At 32.2% G+C, this 19,687-nt stretch overlaps 1 protein-coding gene across 9 annotated transcripts in view; it reads right to left on the reverse strand.

Moving 5' to 3' along the window:
• LOC106618914 (aquaporin AQPAn.G) overlaps positions 1-19,687 on the reverse strand; it is a 48,315-nt gene continuing 28,628 nt past the window's right edge. For 4 of the 9 annotated variants that reach the window (XM_070109342.1, XM_070109345.1, XM_070109348.1 and 1 more), the window contains exons 2-3: positions 678-1,233; positions 1-606 (exon numbers count right to left, since the gene is read on the reverse strand). In XM_070109342.1, the coding sequence (XP_069965443.1) occupies positions 394-606; positions 678-1,233 (769 nt within the window). In that variant the 3' untranslated portion in view covers positions 1-393. Of the gene's footprint in view, positions 607-677; positions 1,234-1,350; positions 1,518-2,399; positions 2,544-3,295; positions 3,984-4,816; positions 5,159-19,687 lie in introns of those variants that run through there. The other 5 variants (XM_070109341.1, XM_070109343.1, XM_070109340.1 and 2 more) reach the window with 5 other exon arrangements.

Here is a 19,687-nt window from a genome sequence, read left to right on the forward strand (position 1 = left end):
TGATCGTATTAATTTTTTTTATTTAGTAATTTTATAATTTTACAAAAAAAATTTCTAACAAACGGCGTACTATAAATCATACAACAACTGTCTTGAACCTTTTCAACACAGCTATTGAATATTTTGACCACTGGGGGCAAATGCATACTTTCCAAATATGTTTCGAATTGGTTTGTAGACATTTACAAAAACTAAAATATAAAATTCATCTGCTTTGCAGACTTACTAAATGCACTTCTTAAGTAGACAAATATTTTATAATAAAAAATTAAAACATTTATAACTCAGGAAGTTCGTATTGTTCTGCAACATCCGCGAGGATGTCGATTTGCTTCTTTTGAATCGCTCTTTGGTATTTCGAGTGATAAATGTCCTACGCTAAGTGAGTGTGGCTTATGAGAGTGGCACCTCCTCCATGGCGCGCAATTTGTTGTTGACCTTCTCTTCAACAACTTCGCGTCTGAAGATCACCTTATAGACAATAGCACACACCGCTGAGCCGGCCAATGGACCAACCCAGTATATCCAATGATCCTGGAAGTCTGAGTTCCATAAAGCAGGCGCGAAAGATCTAGCTGGATTCATGCTGGCACCGGTGAATTGGCCCTAATGCGTAGGGAAATAATAATAATATATTAGTTTTGGTATAAACAAATAAAATATTTAAAGTATATTACCGCTGTGATGGCAAGGCAAGCGATGGCCAAACCGAAACGAATTGCCACTGAATCATGGAATTTGGCATTACGTGGGTCCCAGACACCGCAGCAGGTGAAAATCAGCACACCGGTAATGATAAACTCAATAGCACATCCCTGCCAGGCGTCAATGTCTCCATGCACAGTGGTCACACAGAGATTGTGTGGTCCCTCCAATGAGACGGCATTGTTGGGTATGAGCGCCTTCAGCAGACCGTAACCGATGAAACCGCCTAACATTTGCCCGACAAAATAGATACCAGCCATCGGCAATGAAACCAAATTGTAAATGTAGGCAGCCAAGGTTACGGCCGGGTTCAGATGTGCACCGGAGACACAGCCGAAGCATTGGATTATGACCAAGACGACCAAACCGAAGTTAAATGTCATTTGAAAGTGATTATTTTCGTAGGCGGCATTTTTCACACAACCCATACAGCCGAGAAATACCAGCAGTCCGGTGCCAATAAGCTCGCCGAGGAAGCTGCAGATTTTATCCAACGTACTGTTCTTCATTTTCAATTTGTCAAGGCAACTGAAAAGCGAAAATAAAAATCGGGTTATTAAATTGTCGAAGGGGTTAAATAAATTTTTTTGATATTATTTTTACAAAAATCTTAACTTATTGAGACTTGATCGCTTTATGATTAACCTTTCTAAATGTTTTCCAAGAACTCATACACTGAAGATCCCTCGGTTTTGGGTGGATTCTGTGAAATCAGTACGTGTCTTCGAAAAACCCATAATTATAAGTTGAGATCACCCATGGGGTTTTAACCAATAAGATTGATCTTTCCGGTATTTATCCGTATATTATTGCGAGGTCCTGCAAAGCCGATATGATCACACATATTTTGAACGGTCGGTTTAGGTTTTTACAGAGGAAAAGTCTAAAATAATGTCGAAAACATACAAAAGCTAGCAACCATTACGAAGAGGCTTAAAGCTAGATCATTCAAAACGGAAGTGATCATCAGTGATCAAACAAATTGGTCTTACAACATTGATGTATTTATCTTTGATTACTGATTCTTCCTGATTCCTCATTCTTTGAAGAAATACTTGCACATCGATTTCTTAACGAAAAGACGCTTATAGACTCCCAAATCGACATGAATTCCTTTGATCGACTTACTTTCCGAACCAATTTGACTTAAAGACAATTGTTGGATTTTTATAAATAAATATTTCATCGATTTGGAACTCGCTTCGTCTTAGGGACTACTTTCCAATCAACTTTATATACTAATATTACTCAGCTTTTCACTCAATTCAAATTGGAACTTTTTCCTTTAACACAAAAAGTTTCGACCAAAGCACGAACGAAACTAAACAAAGCTATTGCCATTCATTCACTTGCGCAATATTGAAACGAAGAAGCGCAAGGAAAGACTATTGATATGACCACTTTGTTTTATTTACCGTCCCTTTCCACCCTTTAAGGTTCACTCTCTACCATGTATAAAGTACGAAAGTATCGATAAGACCAAAAGTAGTTCCAGCTAGACACTGATCTGAACTACTTGTAGTTAAACTCTTTTTGCAGGGATTTCTATGAACACATCTCAGATATTTGAAATTTCATTGACAAATAATTGTATAAATCACCAGAACAATATCAGATAAATTGACAACTTTTTTTATTCAAACATCACAAAACCCTTTCCGAGTCCATTGGAAACTTGAAAGCGCACAACACACCTTCTGGAAGACTGATTTGAATCTGGTATCGGCACAGTTTTCGGATCAGACGCGGACTCAACGGTCATATTAATTTACTCCAGTGTAACCGTAAAAGCGTACGTCCTTATCGAACGAAATCAAACCTTATACTGAACAGTTATGTATTAGAATTTACTAATTTTATTAAGCTCCTCTTAACAAAAATAAAATAGTTTATGTTTTTTGAAGTACTTCAAATATCAACTTATGCGTCTGGTTCTCTTGCAATTTCAATACTTAAGTAGATATAATCTCCTATATTGTCGTTAGAAGTGTCAAAGTGATGTGCAACCTTCAACCGCTTCCAAATAAATATAATACATAAAATGTCTACGTAGTCCCTACGCTGCTCTTGAGAATTCTAAGAGTTGGTATTTGGTTTGTCAATACTTTAAAAATTTCGCTTAGAGAACTAAGCATGAGATAACTATGAATATTCCATATGTACCATTTATATATAGATTCATGGAAGAAATAGACCAACTCAGAGCGGATAAAGACATCGAGGTTGTGCCCAGTAATGAAGAGAAATAGAAAGTATAAGTACATCTGTCGAAATAATGGTGTGCATTAAAAGATGGGATCTGGACGTAGGCACAACTTGGAAGACAGTTTAAAAGATAGTATGAAAAACATTATCTTCTTCTTGATTGTTATTTTAACAGCTAAAACGATTTTCACTGAGGAAATATGGAGGTTTCTTTCCACGCGACAAATAATGCTCATATCACACCTGGCCTTTTTTAAAATAAAGTGATCATGGAACATGGTGAATCAATAACAGATTTTGGCGATCTGAAGGATCTAATATTTCATACAAAGTTAATATGCAATATTAATGATAACTAGTGCTCCAGATTATGGAACCAACTTACCGGTTGAATGGAGTGGAGGACATATTATATTCTAACTTGACACGCATATTTCTGTGTATGCATTTTAACTTAGACTTCATCAGCTCTACTTCGTCGTATTTGAATAGCTTTGACTGAAATCTTTCGACATGAAGCATTATTATTTCTTAGCTATTGATACACCACTTTTCTCATGTTTAGGGTTATGGATCAGTATTATCGTTGTTTAAATTCCGCAGTTTAGAATCGCGGTAAAACTTAATAAATTATACCATATTTTTAGGGCGCGCTGAACCAACAATATGAAAAATGTCATCGTTTTTATGTCCACGGCCATAGATCTGGTTAACACTTAGACTTGTTTGGCCATGATGGAAAATATAAGCTTGCAAGAAATCGCACTTCGTCGATACATGAGGTTTTTTTTATGCATATCTTGGAGATTTAATTATACAAAGGACCGGTGTTTCTACATTCCAAGTGTGTTCTCCGTTGTGGAGATATGTCCGGAAACCTAGCCTAGCAAAACAAATTGTTTATTTTGATGGCTTATGAGTATAGGTTTCCGTTTTCAAAGAACCTCATATAAAATCGAAATTCTACAAGTTTAAAAGTTGCCGTTATATCAAAGTTTTTCTATGCTGAGCGCTGCTGACAGCTTGAAGAACAATTTAAGCGAGTTGTGGCATTGTTTTTTTTTTTTTGTTTTAATTCAGTGAAAGCAGAGTGCGATAGTAAATATTTATATTTAATATATATTGATCACATTTTAAATTATGGAACGCATACAATTTAAAAAGTATAAATAAACATACAAAAAGTTTTGATATTAATTTATACGAATATTTTCGCAAGTCAATGTATTATATAAGTGTGGTCATTGATTTTGCCTTCTCACCAAATAATAGACTTTGCATAATACTCATTAACAATTTCGGTACAAATTGCCATAAGGTTTGTAATACCCAGAAGGTAGTTCGTCTGTCTGTCCGTTCGTCTGCGTGTAAATACGCGAATAAGTCAATCAGTTTTTGAGATGTCAATCTGAAATTTTCCACACATCTTTTTTTCTTCAAGAAGTTACCCATTTGTCGGAACCGCCGATATCGGAGTACTATAGGATATATGTAGCTGTCATACAAACTGATCGATCAAAATCAAGTATGTAATATGTACTTTGTATCCTGGGATGAATAAATAAATAAATAAAAAATATCTTCACGAAATTTGGCACCAAATTGTTCAGATCAGTCCACCATAGCATATAGCTATTTTATTTGACACTATATCTTCACAAAATTTAGCTTGGATTATTGTCCACGTCAACACTACAATCTCCGAACTTATTGTTCCGATCAAACCACTATAGCATATATCCGCCATTCAAACTGATCAATCGAAATCAAGATCAAAATATTTTTATACACTCTTATGCTATAAGATGAAGGATTCTATAGATTCGGTGCAGCCGAAATCGAAGTTTTTTCTTGTTTATTTACAGTTTCTTATATAAATAGTTCACATCCACACACTCCCACGAACCTTAGTGTCTTCATCGACGCCAGCTCATCCTCAATTTTAATGGGCTGCACTGAGTTATTTTTGCTGGACATTATTTGCACGCTATTTACACATACATACACACGTATACACCTGCAGTAATTAATTTTCTTCGCTTTCGGCTTTTGGGTTCACGTGCACGTATTTTGCTATATTTTTTTTGTTTAATTAATTGTCTTCGACAACTCCGTATTTAAGCAATCTCTTTATAATTTCCAACAATACATCTGAATATATAGTTATACATATATGCACTTCCTTTTTAAACGCTTTTCGTTGCTAACTTCGCGAGTTTTCGTGTCGTTTTCATTTGCCTAACGGTATTAACTGCAATTCGACAGCGCTGCTGTCAGCCATCCAAGTGTAAAAATAGAGTCGTTAGACCAGCGCAGCATCCACAAATCGGCAACAATAACAAAAACGGAACTAAAAAATTCGTACAACAACAACACTCTTTCGTCAGTCACATTGCATTTGCCTTACGCCGACAAGTTATCAGTATCTTTTTAGCTAATTTAAGACGTTGTTGTTATTGTTGCTGCCTTTCTAATTTTGTATGCTTAAGAATTATTCTCATAAATTATAACTAATTTCAACAATTATTTCATAAAAGTGTCCGAAATATTTATGAGCAGATTTTAAGTAAACTTAGTGTCATTTTAGCTTATCAAGTGCTAGCTTTTACTGTTGTTGTTGTTTTAAATTGTCTGGATGCTGATGGAGTGACACACCAACGTGATGTGGCTTCATCTTCATCAATGTTTGGCTGTATAATATGTATATACCATGTATCTATATTATTATATCTTTTTGGTAAACACTTGTCGCGCATACCGCTATATTTTTGATGTCTGTGGACAATCACACAAAAAGTAACTTGTGTATATACTTGTATGTATATACATATTTCATTATTTACTTCTATTTGTTTTTTTTACTATTTTATTGATAAGCCACTTCAATTAAGCGCTTACACATATTTCTATATGTTATATAAAAAATAATATGAATAACTGTAATCCATATAGACGTAAATATTTATTAAAATATATATTTAAATCCTCAACTTTGTTGAAAGTGTTGAAAAGTAGGATTCGAATTCACTGAGCATTCAGTCGCGTCTTTAAGTGGTTGGTATTTTGTTTTAAGGGCGTCTAATCCACTCTATATGAGTGATATCTATGATACTTATCATTAGCCTTTTAGCCATTTACGTCAGTTTTCCCAACACTTACTATTTCGTGAACTGGCATTTGAGACCTTGAATACAACACTTAGGACCATTTTTCTGATAATAATCATTTGAGATTCGGAAGAAAAATTAGTCTGTGGCCGATCGAACAAGCAACTGCTGCATGGCAAATATTTGAAAGCAACTATTTTTGTAAAATTTTTTAAAGTAAAAATAATTTAATTAAATTTTAATGTTTAAAGGAAAGAAATTTTCATTTATTTTTATTTTTTTAAGTAAAGAAAATTTAATTTAACAATATCCACTTTTTTTTCAAAAGTTTTGAGATTATATTTTTGTTATTTATCTGTATTTATATTTTAATATTTTTATTTTATTTTAAAAATTTTTAAATTGGTTTTAATTTCGCATAGATTTTATTTAAAAAAATATAAATTATAATAATTAATTAAATTATTTTAAAGAAAAAAATATGTTGAGACAATTTTGTATACGGTTTTGATCGTTCCCATCCATGGTAGCCTATAAATAGTCTTTAGTTCTGCTATTAAAATTAAATCAAAATTAAAATTATTGAAAAGTAGATTTACTTATAATTTAGTATGTTCGTAAATTCAGTGTTGCTGTTTTAACATCTACTGCGTTCTTAGCATTAATAAATGATACTAGTCAGTTGTTATATAATTTTGAATTTTTTCAAATATTTTTACTTCAATTGAGTTTGGAAAAATTGTGTTTTTTAAACTCACCATGTGCTTAGCCTTATTTTGTGAAATTAGTCAAAATATATATATAAATATATTGTAATTTGCCGTTGAATTCAGAAAAATTTGATGACTAAATCACTATGTCCTTAGCCTTCTATAAATATGATTTTGTAACGATAATTAAGAAAAATTTGCCTATCAATTCACTATGTGCTTAGCCTTATTTTATAAAACGAAATAGTTATAATTAATTTGAGATTACTTGAAAAAGAAGTTTTTTCTTTCAACTGAAGTGATTTTTAAATATCTGATATTTTTACGTATGCTTTTGATGACCTACTTTTTACATTTTTGTATATTTTAATCAATATATTTGAGCTGTCATATTTCATAAATATATATATACATAATTTTTGTTTGTTATTTTAACCTTTAGTTAAAATTTTATCTCAAATCTATCTAAAATTTTTATATAAACAGTTTTTCCACTTGACCACTTGACAGCTTCCCGTCTGCGCCTGATAACTGTGTGTCAGTTGTTTGCTATCACATGCTATTTGACAGTTTATCTCCAAAGTTGTCACACAGTGTCAGTTATATGACACACTGCTACTCCAAATGACTTTGGAAAATTTTATTCAAACTTTGCATACGGTAGAGATTAAAAATATTTATATATATTATATAGGTATAAACATAACGTTTATAGTTTACATATGTGTGTGTGTGCGCTCAGGATCAAGAGTTAAGAAAAGTCAACAGTTCGCATTTAGCGAGCGTTTAAAGGCAATTCAAAACAATAAGCTATTGATAATCATTGGTGGAAGCAAAATCACGCCATAAAATGTCAATTTTAACAGTTTATGTACACTCATACATACATTTATACACCCTGGATTGCTTACGCCTATGTGTTTGACCCCCTTGACTTTATAGCGCTTTCCTATTGCCCAGCTGATCAATGCTTATCTAACAGATTATAAGCGCATATATTGTATATGCATAGATGTGTGTGTAGTAAAATATGCTGGTCTTATCAAGTAGGAACACTAGCCAATTGCTTGTGTAAGCAAATTTTCGCACAATCACCTACACATTTATATATATACCTGTGTACTTATGCTTCTAATTGGAAGTGTTAATTATTGACGCCACGCTGATTCCACAGCTGAATTGACAGTTACTTACATATAAAAACATACATATTAATATGCGTGTGTGCACATGTGACAACAATTCCTGTTGACAATTGACAAATGGGTTATTAAATGGGTTATAAAACCAATATTTATTATAAATAAATTTGCACAAAAGTGGGAGTGCTTCACAAAATAAGGCTAAGCACATAGTGAAACGGAAAACAAAATTTACTTAATTCAAAAGCAGTGAACGAAGAAAATACGGTAACTTCGGCTGCACCGAAGCTACGATACCCTTCACAAGTGCATTTTTTTATAGCATAAAAGGGTATAAAAAGATCTTTTGCTTGATTTTGATCTGTCAGTTTCAATGGCAGCTATATGCTACAGTGGCCCGATCTGAATTATTAAAACCTCGTGACAATATCTTGTCAAATAAAAAAAGGTATCCATACAAAAACTTGACTTTGATCGTTCAGTTTGTAGTGCAGTTATACGCTATAGTGGCCCGATCTGAACAACATCTTCGGAGATTATAGTAGTGCATCAGATAATATTCTATGGCAAATTGCGTGAAGATATCGTGTCAAATTAAAATGTTTCCTTGGAAGGTCTTGAATCCGATCGTTCAGTTTATATGTCAGCTATATGCTATAGAGATCCAATATCCCGCGATTCCAACTAATAAGCAGCTTCTTGCTAAGAAAAGAATGTATGCGAAATTTCAGGATGATATCTCAAAAGCTGAGAGACTAGTACCCGTAGGTATACCCAAACAGACGGAGATGTCTAAATCGACTCAGTTCATCACGCTGATCATTTATATACTCGTATATACATCATAGAGTCCTGGACGTTTCTCTCTGGGTGTTACAAACTTCATGCCAAACTTTATATAGCCTGTTCAGGGTATAAATATTTGCAAATAGAACCGCAAATCAATTATTTATTAAAATTTACTACTTTCACAATATGAAGCTAAGTACATAGTGAGAAGAGAAAGTGAAAATCAACTGCTACTCCTTTTCTTTGATAGAACTCAGTTATTTTCAGGCTTCAGGCCTTAGCGCTTCAGTCTCGTCGTTGAAAGTTAATTTTAAAAAATTTATAATATTACAACAACCAATTATTCCTCACTTTTTAATATAAGCATAATTTCTTCTAAAATCTATAATTTCCTAATTTTCAGACGCTTGCAAGTCCTCAGAATACTCTTTCCGCACAATCAAGTTGCTAGACTTTTAAAATTACGGCGTAAAGGCAATAATTTATGAACATACTACCACATATATGTAAAAATGTGTGCGCGCATACGCATAGTAGATAGTGCAAATTAAATCGTTTGACATTGCTGATTGACTCAATCAGTGACACAAATTGCAGTTTAAACGCAATTCACACTCATTGCTCAGCTATCGATCAATTGATCTCACGCATTTTTTTTTTTTTTGTAATGCGATTTTTTTGTGCTGCAGTGTTATGTTATGCGTTGGGCATGGTGTTGTGTTTTATTTTTCCGCTTTTTGCAATTTAATTTGTTTTGTCATGCATTAAATTGCGTATGATAGTAGCAATTATACCATAAAGTCATTGCGTAAAATTTTCCGTCAACTTGGCGCCGCATGCAGACAAGTGCGTGTAAATTGAATTTTATAGTGTATAAATGTGTTTGTGTAAGTTTATATTATATGAGATATAAATGAAGTGCAACAATTTATATTCGAAAGTACAAAACAATTGAATATAATCACTAAAGACAAGCTTAAATCACTCACTGAATACAAGCATATATTTGTCAATGATGTCGAAGTGGTAAAATTTATTTGAAGACATATCTTTGATTTTTTTTTATATTACTTTTACTATACTACTGATCCACTGCTACAACGGCTGTTCACTTTCAGTTGCATATCACAGAGTTCTCATAGAAAATTTTGCCTACATTTCGGCGCCATGACATACACCAGAGAAAACGCACACAAGAGACTGGTTTATATCTAACAATGGAAACCTAATTTGCGTAGAAATTTTACAAAATTTAATTTGTTATAGAAAATAAAAAAAAAGTATAAAAAGTTTAAATTATATTATCTCTTCACTTGACATACAATGTGTCAAATTATACTTAACTTCTAGCCAATAGAACATTTCGAGCAATTTCCTTTAGTTGTCAATACACCATAGAACATAACTAAATAATTCTGTTTATTTCAATATGGCGTTAATTTTTCGTTATAAACTCGAGTGCAGTAAATTTTAGTGTTTAGTAATAACTCTTTTGTTAATTCATGATCGAAAACCTACAATAATAAAATATCACAGTGAAGGTATAGTTGCTCAAACATTGTGACAGTTTGCATAAATTCAAAACCTTAAACCCGAGTTTGTTGCTCTTTAATATTATTGAGAGTAGCTTTAAAAATTTATGAACGAATACAAAATGAATAATTTATATTTATAATGATGAGTTTGGAATACATTTTTTTTAACTCCTAAAATACGAAAAAGGGTTGCCGTTTTCTTGGTCTATTTACTTAAATTTGCATGAACCCTTGAATATTTCAAAATTAGTCATATTCATTAATCAGACGGCGAAAAACTAATTTTTATTACAGAAATTTGGCATCACTGGCGTCACTCTACCAAGGTGGCAACGCAATTCGAATTACTTCGTTTCATCTAAGCAAAGCAGCCGCATATACGTTGAACTGTAGCTGAGTCTTACTTATTTTTCTGTCCAAAATGTTTATTTTAAATTAGTATACCCTGCACAGGGTATATTAAGTTTGCACGAAGTTTGTAACACTCAGAGAAAAGAATCGGAGTCCCTATAAAGTTTATATATAAATGAACATCTGGACGAGTTGGGTCAATTTAGCCATGTCCGTCTGTGTATACCCGAATTAGGCCCTAAGTTTTTGCGATAACGTTCTAAAATTTTGCACATCTCCTTTCCTCCCCAAGAAGCTGCTCATTTGTTAGAACCGCCGATATCGGACCCCTATAGCATATAGCTGTCATAAAAACAGAACGCTTAAAATTATATTCTTGAATGGAAAACTTGTTTTATTTGACACGATATCTTTACGAGCAGGATATCAATTTCGCTCGAATTATTGTACAAGGCACCGGTACAACAACCGAGGAAATTGTTCAGATTGGAGCATGCTATAGTGTAAAGCTGCCATAAAAACTGACCGATCTAAATAAATTTATTGTATGGAATCTTTTGTATTAGTGAAAAGTAGTATAGTTTCGGTGCAAATGAAGTTAATGTTTTTACCGGTTTTTTCAATTTTTTTTGGTTAATAAGCGTACCAGCTTAGTATACTTTGAGTCTTACTATACAACTAAACCTGCGATTTTTAACCAAAGATAATGTAGGTTCATGTTTTCGTGTATATTTTTCGATAAAATTATTTTAAAATACCCACTCTTAAAACCGCTTAAGAATTGTGTACACCCAGTAGTAAAAATATAACATTGTTAGAAAATATGCTAGTTTTGAAATGGTGTGATTCGTAAAAAACTTTATTATTATATAATATATAATATGAAAAACGTATTTGTATTATAAACATGACTAAAAAAATTTCTTTTTTCTCTTTACTGTGTTTGAACTCAGAAATTCCTAAATTTCAGTTTAAACCAGCGAGATCAGAACTAACAGAAATTGAACGACTTAAGCTTAATAAAGCTTATACTTAGAACGATTAGAGAGTTTTTCGGAATCTAATGAACCGTCTGCAACTATTTTAAGACTTTCAAATAATTATATAATGATCGACACTCACTAATAAACTAAACTACAGAACAGAATAATAGACAGCCGCTTTTACTCATTAGCTTGATATCTCACTAAAGTCATTATCGGTTAAGTTTTCAATGTCGGCACGGTTTGTAAATAACTCTTGACTTAACACAATTCCCCTGCCTTTGAGCTGTTATAAATATCAAAGAAATAATGCGCAGTAGCCATAGTTCTACAGATGTCAATACAATCGTTGCAGTTCGGCAAATACTGCCTTTTCCTACTGGGTATGTAAGTACTTGACTACTTACGCAAACACATCAGCTATTATCAAAGTCTATTGTTTAAGTTAATATTACTTGATGTACAATTAACGCCAGCAATATTAATGCTTAAGCTACACGTCGGACACGCATACTTGACACAAAGTAAACAAATCACGAGGTGGCAACAACAAAAACAACAAATAAACAACTGAGTGGTGTATAGTATGTGCATGTGATACAAAGTTTAAGTTATGCAGTAAGAAATTTAAGGCAACAAAAACCACTTCACAAGCAAGCAACAAAAGGTGATAAGCAACAACAACTTTAAGTTGCACGCGCAAGTTTGCCATCGCTGATGTGAAGCCTTAAAATTCGCGGTTATTTCAATACCAGTATAATAATGTATTCCTATATAGACATACATAAATATATATATATAAATATGCGTGTACATATATATGAATATACCCGTGCCTGTGCACGTAAATGAAAATACACGACACAAGAAATTAGCATAAATGAATACACATACATACTTATACATATACAAATTTTTAATTAAAAAAGATGTTATCAAATTTTAATTTTGGTTTTGTAAGATTGCGCCATAGAAACAACGGTCCGTCTGCCTATCCGTGTGTATATCTGTTTCTCACCAAGAATTTTCTCATTTGTCTCAACCACTGATATTGGTCAACTATAGCATATAGGTATGTAGCTGTCATACAAACTGACCGAGTCAAGTCCTTGTATGGAAAACTTTTTTAATTGACGGAATATCTGCATTAAATTTGGCATAGATTATTATTAAAGACATCACTACAATCTCCGAAGAAATTTTTCAAATTGGACAGCTCAAAATAAAGATCTTTTTATACCCTTTTAAGCTATAAAAAATGCACCTGGGTGCAACCGAAGTAAACGTTATTTCATGTTTAGCTATTGGCAGCCCTGCACGTATATAGACTCAACTATATACACATTCATAATAAAATAATCAAATTAGCATTTTATGTGTTGAAGTCTTCAATTTCGATTTATTGCGCTTTTTAATTCAGCGAAATTTGCCGAGTGTAAATAAGTGCAATTTTATTATTCATTTTATAAAATGAGTGATGAATGAATAGGAGCGCCAATAATTTAATTTATATTGAATTACGATAGTGACCAAATAGTATAATAACTAAGAACAAATAAAATTAAAAATAGCAAGATCAAATATTAGATTATCATAGCAAGTATAATATAATAAATAGAAAAAAAATGTATAGGTAATATTATAATATACTTTTAAATTTTTTAGCTATTAAATGAAATTAACTTTATTTTATATAATTTATAGCTGTATTTTTTGCTTACGCAAATTCTCTGAATCAGCTTTATTTGCTTATTAATATTGATTTTATTAATAATTTAATTAATTAATTTGAAAAGGGAGATAAAGTATCTCGGAAAAAATCTTAGATTTAAATTTCGAAAAAAAAACCAGTATTTTTATTCTTGCATATATCAATAGTATATAAAATAAAATAATATTTTAAATGATCCGATCACTATAAAATTTTTTCTGCAAATTCTCTAATTCTTTGATTTTTTAAGACCAAAGAACATTGTTTTCGTAAATTTTTACTGCATACTCTTAAAATATGTATATATATAGCTTTAAAATATCAAAACAATTGATATAGAATTTTTTTTAATCCCATAAAATCGCCGTTCTTAACGCTGTTATAATGTTTGTATTAAGGTTACTCATACGACCTGTCACCCCGAAAAATAAAAACAATGCGCGTACACAAAAATCGGAACATAAAATTTATTTCATTCGAAGAATTATAACGGTTATACCCACATAACATACAGATGCCCCACTTCGACTGCAATGGACTACAAGTCAAAAGAGGTGGTTGTCCAAAATCAAGACGGAATCCTAAGAAATGAAGCTCAGACTTCACCTGAGACCGTGTCCACATCCATATTATAGGAACCATGGTTAATGCTAGCATTAGTTCTTACACTATCACAACTTTCTTTGTAAGTCACAGTAAGATTTGACTTTTTCTGGTTGTACGGGTTCTACACCGGAGAGCTCACACTTTCAAACATTCCGGTGAGCTGGTGAAAATATAATCGCCTCAAGAAGCTTTGTCGACTTATAAGATCTGATCAGCTATTGAACCTAACCTAACCTAAGCTAAACTGCGATTAATGCTGCCCATATTCTCTACCGGGTCAGATTCACGGAATTTACTGAAAGCACCTTCATCTCATTCGCATTCCTACAAATGTAATTGCTGGCAAACTCTATTCACACAAAGTGTTCAAGTGACTTGCAAAAATAACAGAAATTGGTTAAAATTTGAAGCGATTGAGGCGACGTTTTCGGCTGTTCAAACGCAGAGAGCTCCATATAAAAGAGTTCAAATCGAAAATTCGACGTCTAATAAATTGTCGAAAGTGAACAAAAAGTGTAAATAATGCTTCTTCGGATACCAAAATCTTCTAAAAAATCACACTATACTCGCCGAGTGATAAAAATAAAAGATCATTTCAATATCGGCTAATTTCTTGATTTGAAGACAGAAATCTCATAAATCATTGGTCTTTGGACGGAATAAGCATGTTATAATACAGTTAACTTCCTAATCTAGAGGGAACAAAATCTTTGAATACTTAGAAAATGGAAAATCGGTGAAATCACAATTGTAACCTTTTGTAATCTCTCTCGGCAAAACAGAGGAATTTTATGATATAACATGTACTAAGACTGCTGAAACTGTAAGTTAATCTGCCTTTCAAGTGCGACAGAATATAAACCAAAACCTTGAAAAGCTACATCCTAAAATGCACTGAATCAACCCGTTATTCTAAAAACCGTCACTTGAGATCAATTTTACCCACTTTATATGTTTTTATATAATCAGACTCTTAAACCTTAGAGATTAATTTAACTAACAGTTACACCAGCGACAACAAGAAGAACCAGGTTAATTATCTTCGCAAAAACCTAAAAAACAGTGTCGTATTAAAAAAGTGAGCCATTACCTTGCAACTCAATTGGTAGCACATGGTGTATGATTAATATAAATTACAATACCAAATATGTAAACTATTATGTGTGTATATATGTATGGAAGTGTAAATATATAAGATTTAATGTCCGAAAATCTTTTAATAAAGTCGTCTGCATGCGTCAAAATGTTGTGCGCAAAAATAGCATTGTTATTTTATCTAACCGTTTGCTCGGCCATAATCTTGCCAACTTGTTAACGTTTATCAAAGCAGTTAGAACTAATTCACACAAATAAAAATTATTGTGACACTAATTTATCTTATTTGACTATCAGACAAGCGCAACTGTAAACAGCTACGAACACATTAGCATTATTATAAGCACGTGTAGACATATTGTATATATATGTTAAATCGTTCAACCCACAAAGGTGGAGCACAGACCAAGCGTTAAATTGTGCGAAATTTTAACTAGTCTGCTTTGGCCCATTATTGGCATACAGGTTACAAGTAATGCTAATTTTGACAGATGAGAAGGAATAATGTGAGATTAAGGATAAATCTGCATACAGACAATCGACCCAATATTAATTTATATTTTAGATTTTTCGGTATCTTCATACTGTCAGAACAGAGCAGAACGGTTTTTAAGGTGCATGTACTGAGAAAAGCTGATTAAAAAAACTAAAAACCAGAAAAACGTCAACTTCAGCTGCACCGTTTGCTAATGATTGGTTATCACAAACCGAGATAAATTGCAGGCACAAAAAGTACTTGTTGAACATGGGCATAACCTCTTTTGCAAACTGTCGGTTTTGCCACATGAATGCAGAGTCTTCTTACCACATGATTCAAAACTGCACAACAATCTGTAGATGCAGCTTTAAGGCCTTTGGATTGGAATAGGGACTACATCGCCGCATTAGCGCCCAGCAAATTCCTGGAATTCATCAGAGTGCTGTGCCTTTATGAGCACGTGTGAAAGAGGGGAGAACATAATGTACCTAAGATCTCGGTGCAAGCCCCAACTCATTTCATACGACTTAAAGTTATCTTATATGTATGTTCACGATGGAAAAGCTTTATGTGTTATAAGCTTTCATAAAAATCTCACATTATTTTAAAAGCTTTCGGTAATTTGTATTCCAAAATAAACCAATGCTAAAATCTAGAAATGTAATTTTGGAGGCAATAGAATAACTACGTGATTTTTAAGACGTATTATTTAAAAGTTATTTTTAGAGGATTTCAAATCAAATTTCTTTAAATGATCTTCCCGCGAAACTATTACCAAATCACACACTAAATATACTAACTTGGTCTAGTTTGACGCCAAGCCAAAACTGATTATTTGTGCTTGGGGTACTAGTCTATCTAAAGCAACACGTTGTTTCACTCCCGGAAATTAGAGCTTTCACTATTTTGCTGGCTAAAGGTAACAACCGCAGAAAGTAATTAATACCTAAATAGACAGTAACAGTTCGCATGATAAAAAAGATTTTAATATGCTGATAAGCGTATCATAATGAATTGGTTCGAGTCGTAAAAATATAACAAATTTTGTGATTTCAGATTGAGATAATGATAATTGTGCTTTACAGCAAATGTTCTTACATAAGCTATTATTATGGTTATAAATTAAAGAGAGGCAAAAGAAGAAATTCCCAACACAGACGGGACTACGTTACTAGAACGGACCCGGATTTTTATTCGGCACTTTCACTTCGGACATAATGTAATTCACAGACGCTCAACATATATATATGTATAAATATATGGCAACTCTATGAGTTGTAAAATTCAAAGTTATCGCCCTTTTGCACTTACACTTAAACTTGAAAGTAAGGTCAATGCTATCCATTAAGCAAATATTATGATAAGTTACTGTAAGTATACATTAAGCACTCCGCAAGTTTGAAATTATCTTTAACCAAGCTAGACTTATCTTATCAAGCAAATTATTGAGGAAACTATTATTACCTATTAAGGAAGCGTATAAAGGTGTTACTAATAAAACAAAGTAAAATACTTATTTCGTTAACATAAGGCAGGTCATAAATATTTAAAATTTTGATTTGTTAATTAAAGTAAGATTTGGGCCTTTTATCTGCTAATTAGTGAATAAATGAATTGTAATTAGATTGTTGGAATAATAAAACATGACGCTAATCGATCTCATAATACGTAGGTTGCCTTTTGTATTTCGGGATTTGGCAACCCTAGTTTTTCAGTCTGGCAATTCACAACTTTATCATAAAGTTTGACATTTTTGATGTTATAGTCCATACTCAGAACATTTCGACATACGAGCGCTATTTGTGTTGTTTACAGTAACTTATATATATTCATCTCGCTCAAAAAATTTAATAAAATCGCTAACATTTTCCCGCGGTTATTTTTTACAACTTGCGACGTGAATTAACTTAGCAACAGTGCATTGATGAAGTTAATTAAATTTGGGGCGATAAAGCTCCAACAAAAGCCAATGTTTATCGATGGTATGGTGAATTCAATCGTGGTCGTAGATCATTCCAAGCCGAATTTCTTTAAGGTCGTCCAAAATCAGTTGTTGTCCCGGAAACAATTGATGCTGTTCGCAAACTGATATTGCAAGATCGTCATGTAAACTATCGTGTGATTAAGACAGCTATTGGCATTAGTGGACTCAGCATACCTTCAATATTGTACTTGTATGAAAATTTGTTCACGTTGGATCCGTATAGTCTTGACTTGACAGCGAATAACTTCTTTTTATTCCCGTACGTAAAAAATAAACTAAAACGTCAATGTTTTTCGACACCTGAAGAAGCGGTTTATGTGTTTAGAATGCATGTTTTGGAGATAGCTAAATCCGAATGGAAAAGTGCTTCAACAATTCGTTCAATCGCATGTAAAACTGTATAGATCCTATTTGGAGAATATTTTTAAAAACAGTAAAGCGATTTTCGGTTTTCGATTTTTATTAAATATCTAAATATTTATACATTTTTAATTTTTTTAAGTATTATATTAACGATGAAAGGTACTTTGAAAAAAGAAACAAGAAGGAGTTAAAGCTAGTATCGATTAAGATGTGCATAAGTATCTTGAACCAATTACTTTTTCTCTTCACTTGAATTGTACACTTTCTCAGAGGTTTTACTGTGCTTTCTGTCCAAATTTAAATGTACTTGTAACTGAAACTCGTTGTCTACTTATAGGCTTTAGATATATATTATTGTTTAGAGGCATATAATTTCCTAATGGGATAGCTGTCGAACCAGTTATCAAAGTAAACAAACTGAATTTTGATGTTATTGTCAAGTTAAAACTGGTTATGCCTGAAAGTGACACAAATTTAGACTAGCAGGCTAGTTTTGACAGACAGTTTCGATAACTAAAAGTCGGAAATGCTATTTTGACATAGAAAGTCATAAAATTTTGGAACTAATAAAATCTAAGTATAGATCATTTCGTTAATTTTTCTGTTTTATATAAAATAAAAATTCTTAGCAGTGAAAAAAGCACTAATTACTAATAAATTACATGTCAGTTTCATGTAAAAAAAATCGAAATCGAAGAATCGAGAAATAAAGCAAATTAATATGATTCACCCACTCATTCACTGAAAACCACTTCAAAAATACTATAAATATTTGATTATCACGGCTAATAATTCTTTATAGTGCCAGTACAATTATGTAATTATTGTGCAAACAACGCCATTCACACATCAAGTAGTAAACTAAATTACTAAATAGCTTGTACTTCTTACAATCGAAGGCTAACACAATTCAAGTCCACTCCATTGAAAGGTTTTGATTATTAAATTAAATATTAAAGATGAAGGCAAATATACGACAAAAATTACGTAAAAAATATGCACCATAAATCAAATAGTCAAGTGGAACCACTTGTTGACAGCTAAAGTGTGATATTTCACTATTGATATTTTTATGCACATACTGTAGCGGTAATTAGTTGGTAGTGTAAGAGCTAACAACCACTAGTGGCTGGCAGGTAAATAAGACCAAATTTGCAAAATAAGTAAATAAATAAATTTAAAAAAAAAAGTTTTGTAAATTATTTAGTAAATTTTATTTTCATTGGAAAAAATCTTGACGATGACAGTTATTAATTTACATTAATACAATTTCATAAATTACTGTAATTATCGCTCGCTGTAAATTGCCTCGGAAATTATTAAATTATTTAAAACGTGGAGATTTGCTTTGTGCCTTTCAAACTGAGCTTTAAGCGAAAGGGTTGAGAATATTTTTTTTTTTGTTTTGCAAATGGGTGGTTATTTACATTTTTAATCGCAGTCTGTAATCAAAATGTAAATGCCGAGACTGAGTTAGTCGATTACCCACAAAAGTACATATAAATAAGTACCCTCTTATAAATACTTATGCAATTGATTTAAGTACAATTAATGCGGAATTAGGAATGGGAACTTACTTTCAAATACATAAATTATACTAAATGTGCGGTATAAGCAATTCAATGTACGAGTATATACTACTTTCAAATTATAATTAGTTTGCAATTCAACACAGTTGTGTCTAATACGTCAACAAGCTACTAATTTATTCAATAAAATATCAAATCAGCTTTAGACAGTAAATAAAGTGATCTTAGCTGCACCAATTATGTCTTCACAAAAAAAACCTAATAACTCATGATTTGAAAACATTTCAATTTAGTACATTAGATATTACAAAAACAAACAAGAAAAAACGTTAAATTCGGTTAAACCGAAGCTATAATACCTTTCACAAATACAAAAGATTCCTCACAAGAACTT

The sequence above is a fragment of the Bactrocera oleae genome, chromosome 4 (genome assembly GCF_042242935.1).
Source record: "Bactrocera oleae isolate idBacOlea1 chromosome 4, idBacOlea1, whole genome shotgun sequence".
Taxonomy (NCBI): domain Eukaryota; kingdom Metazoa; phylum Arthropoda; class Insecta; order Diptera; family Tephritidae; genus Bactrocera; species Bactrocera oleae.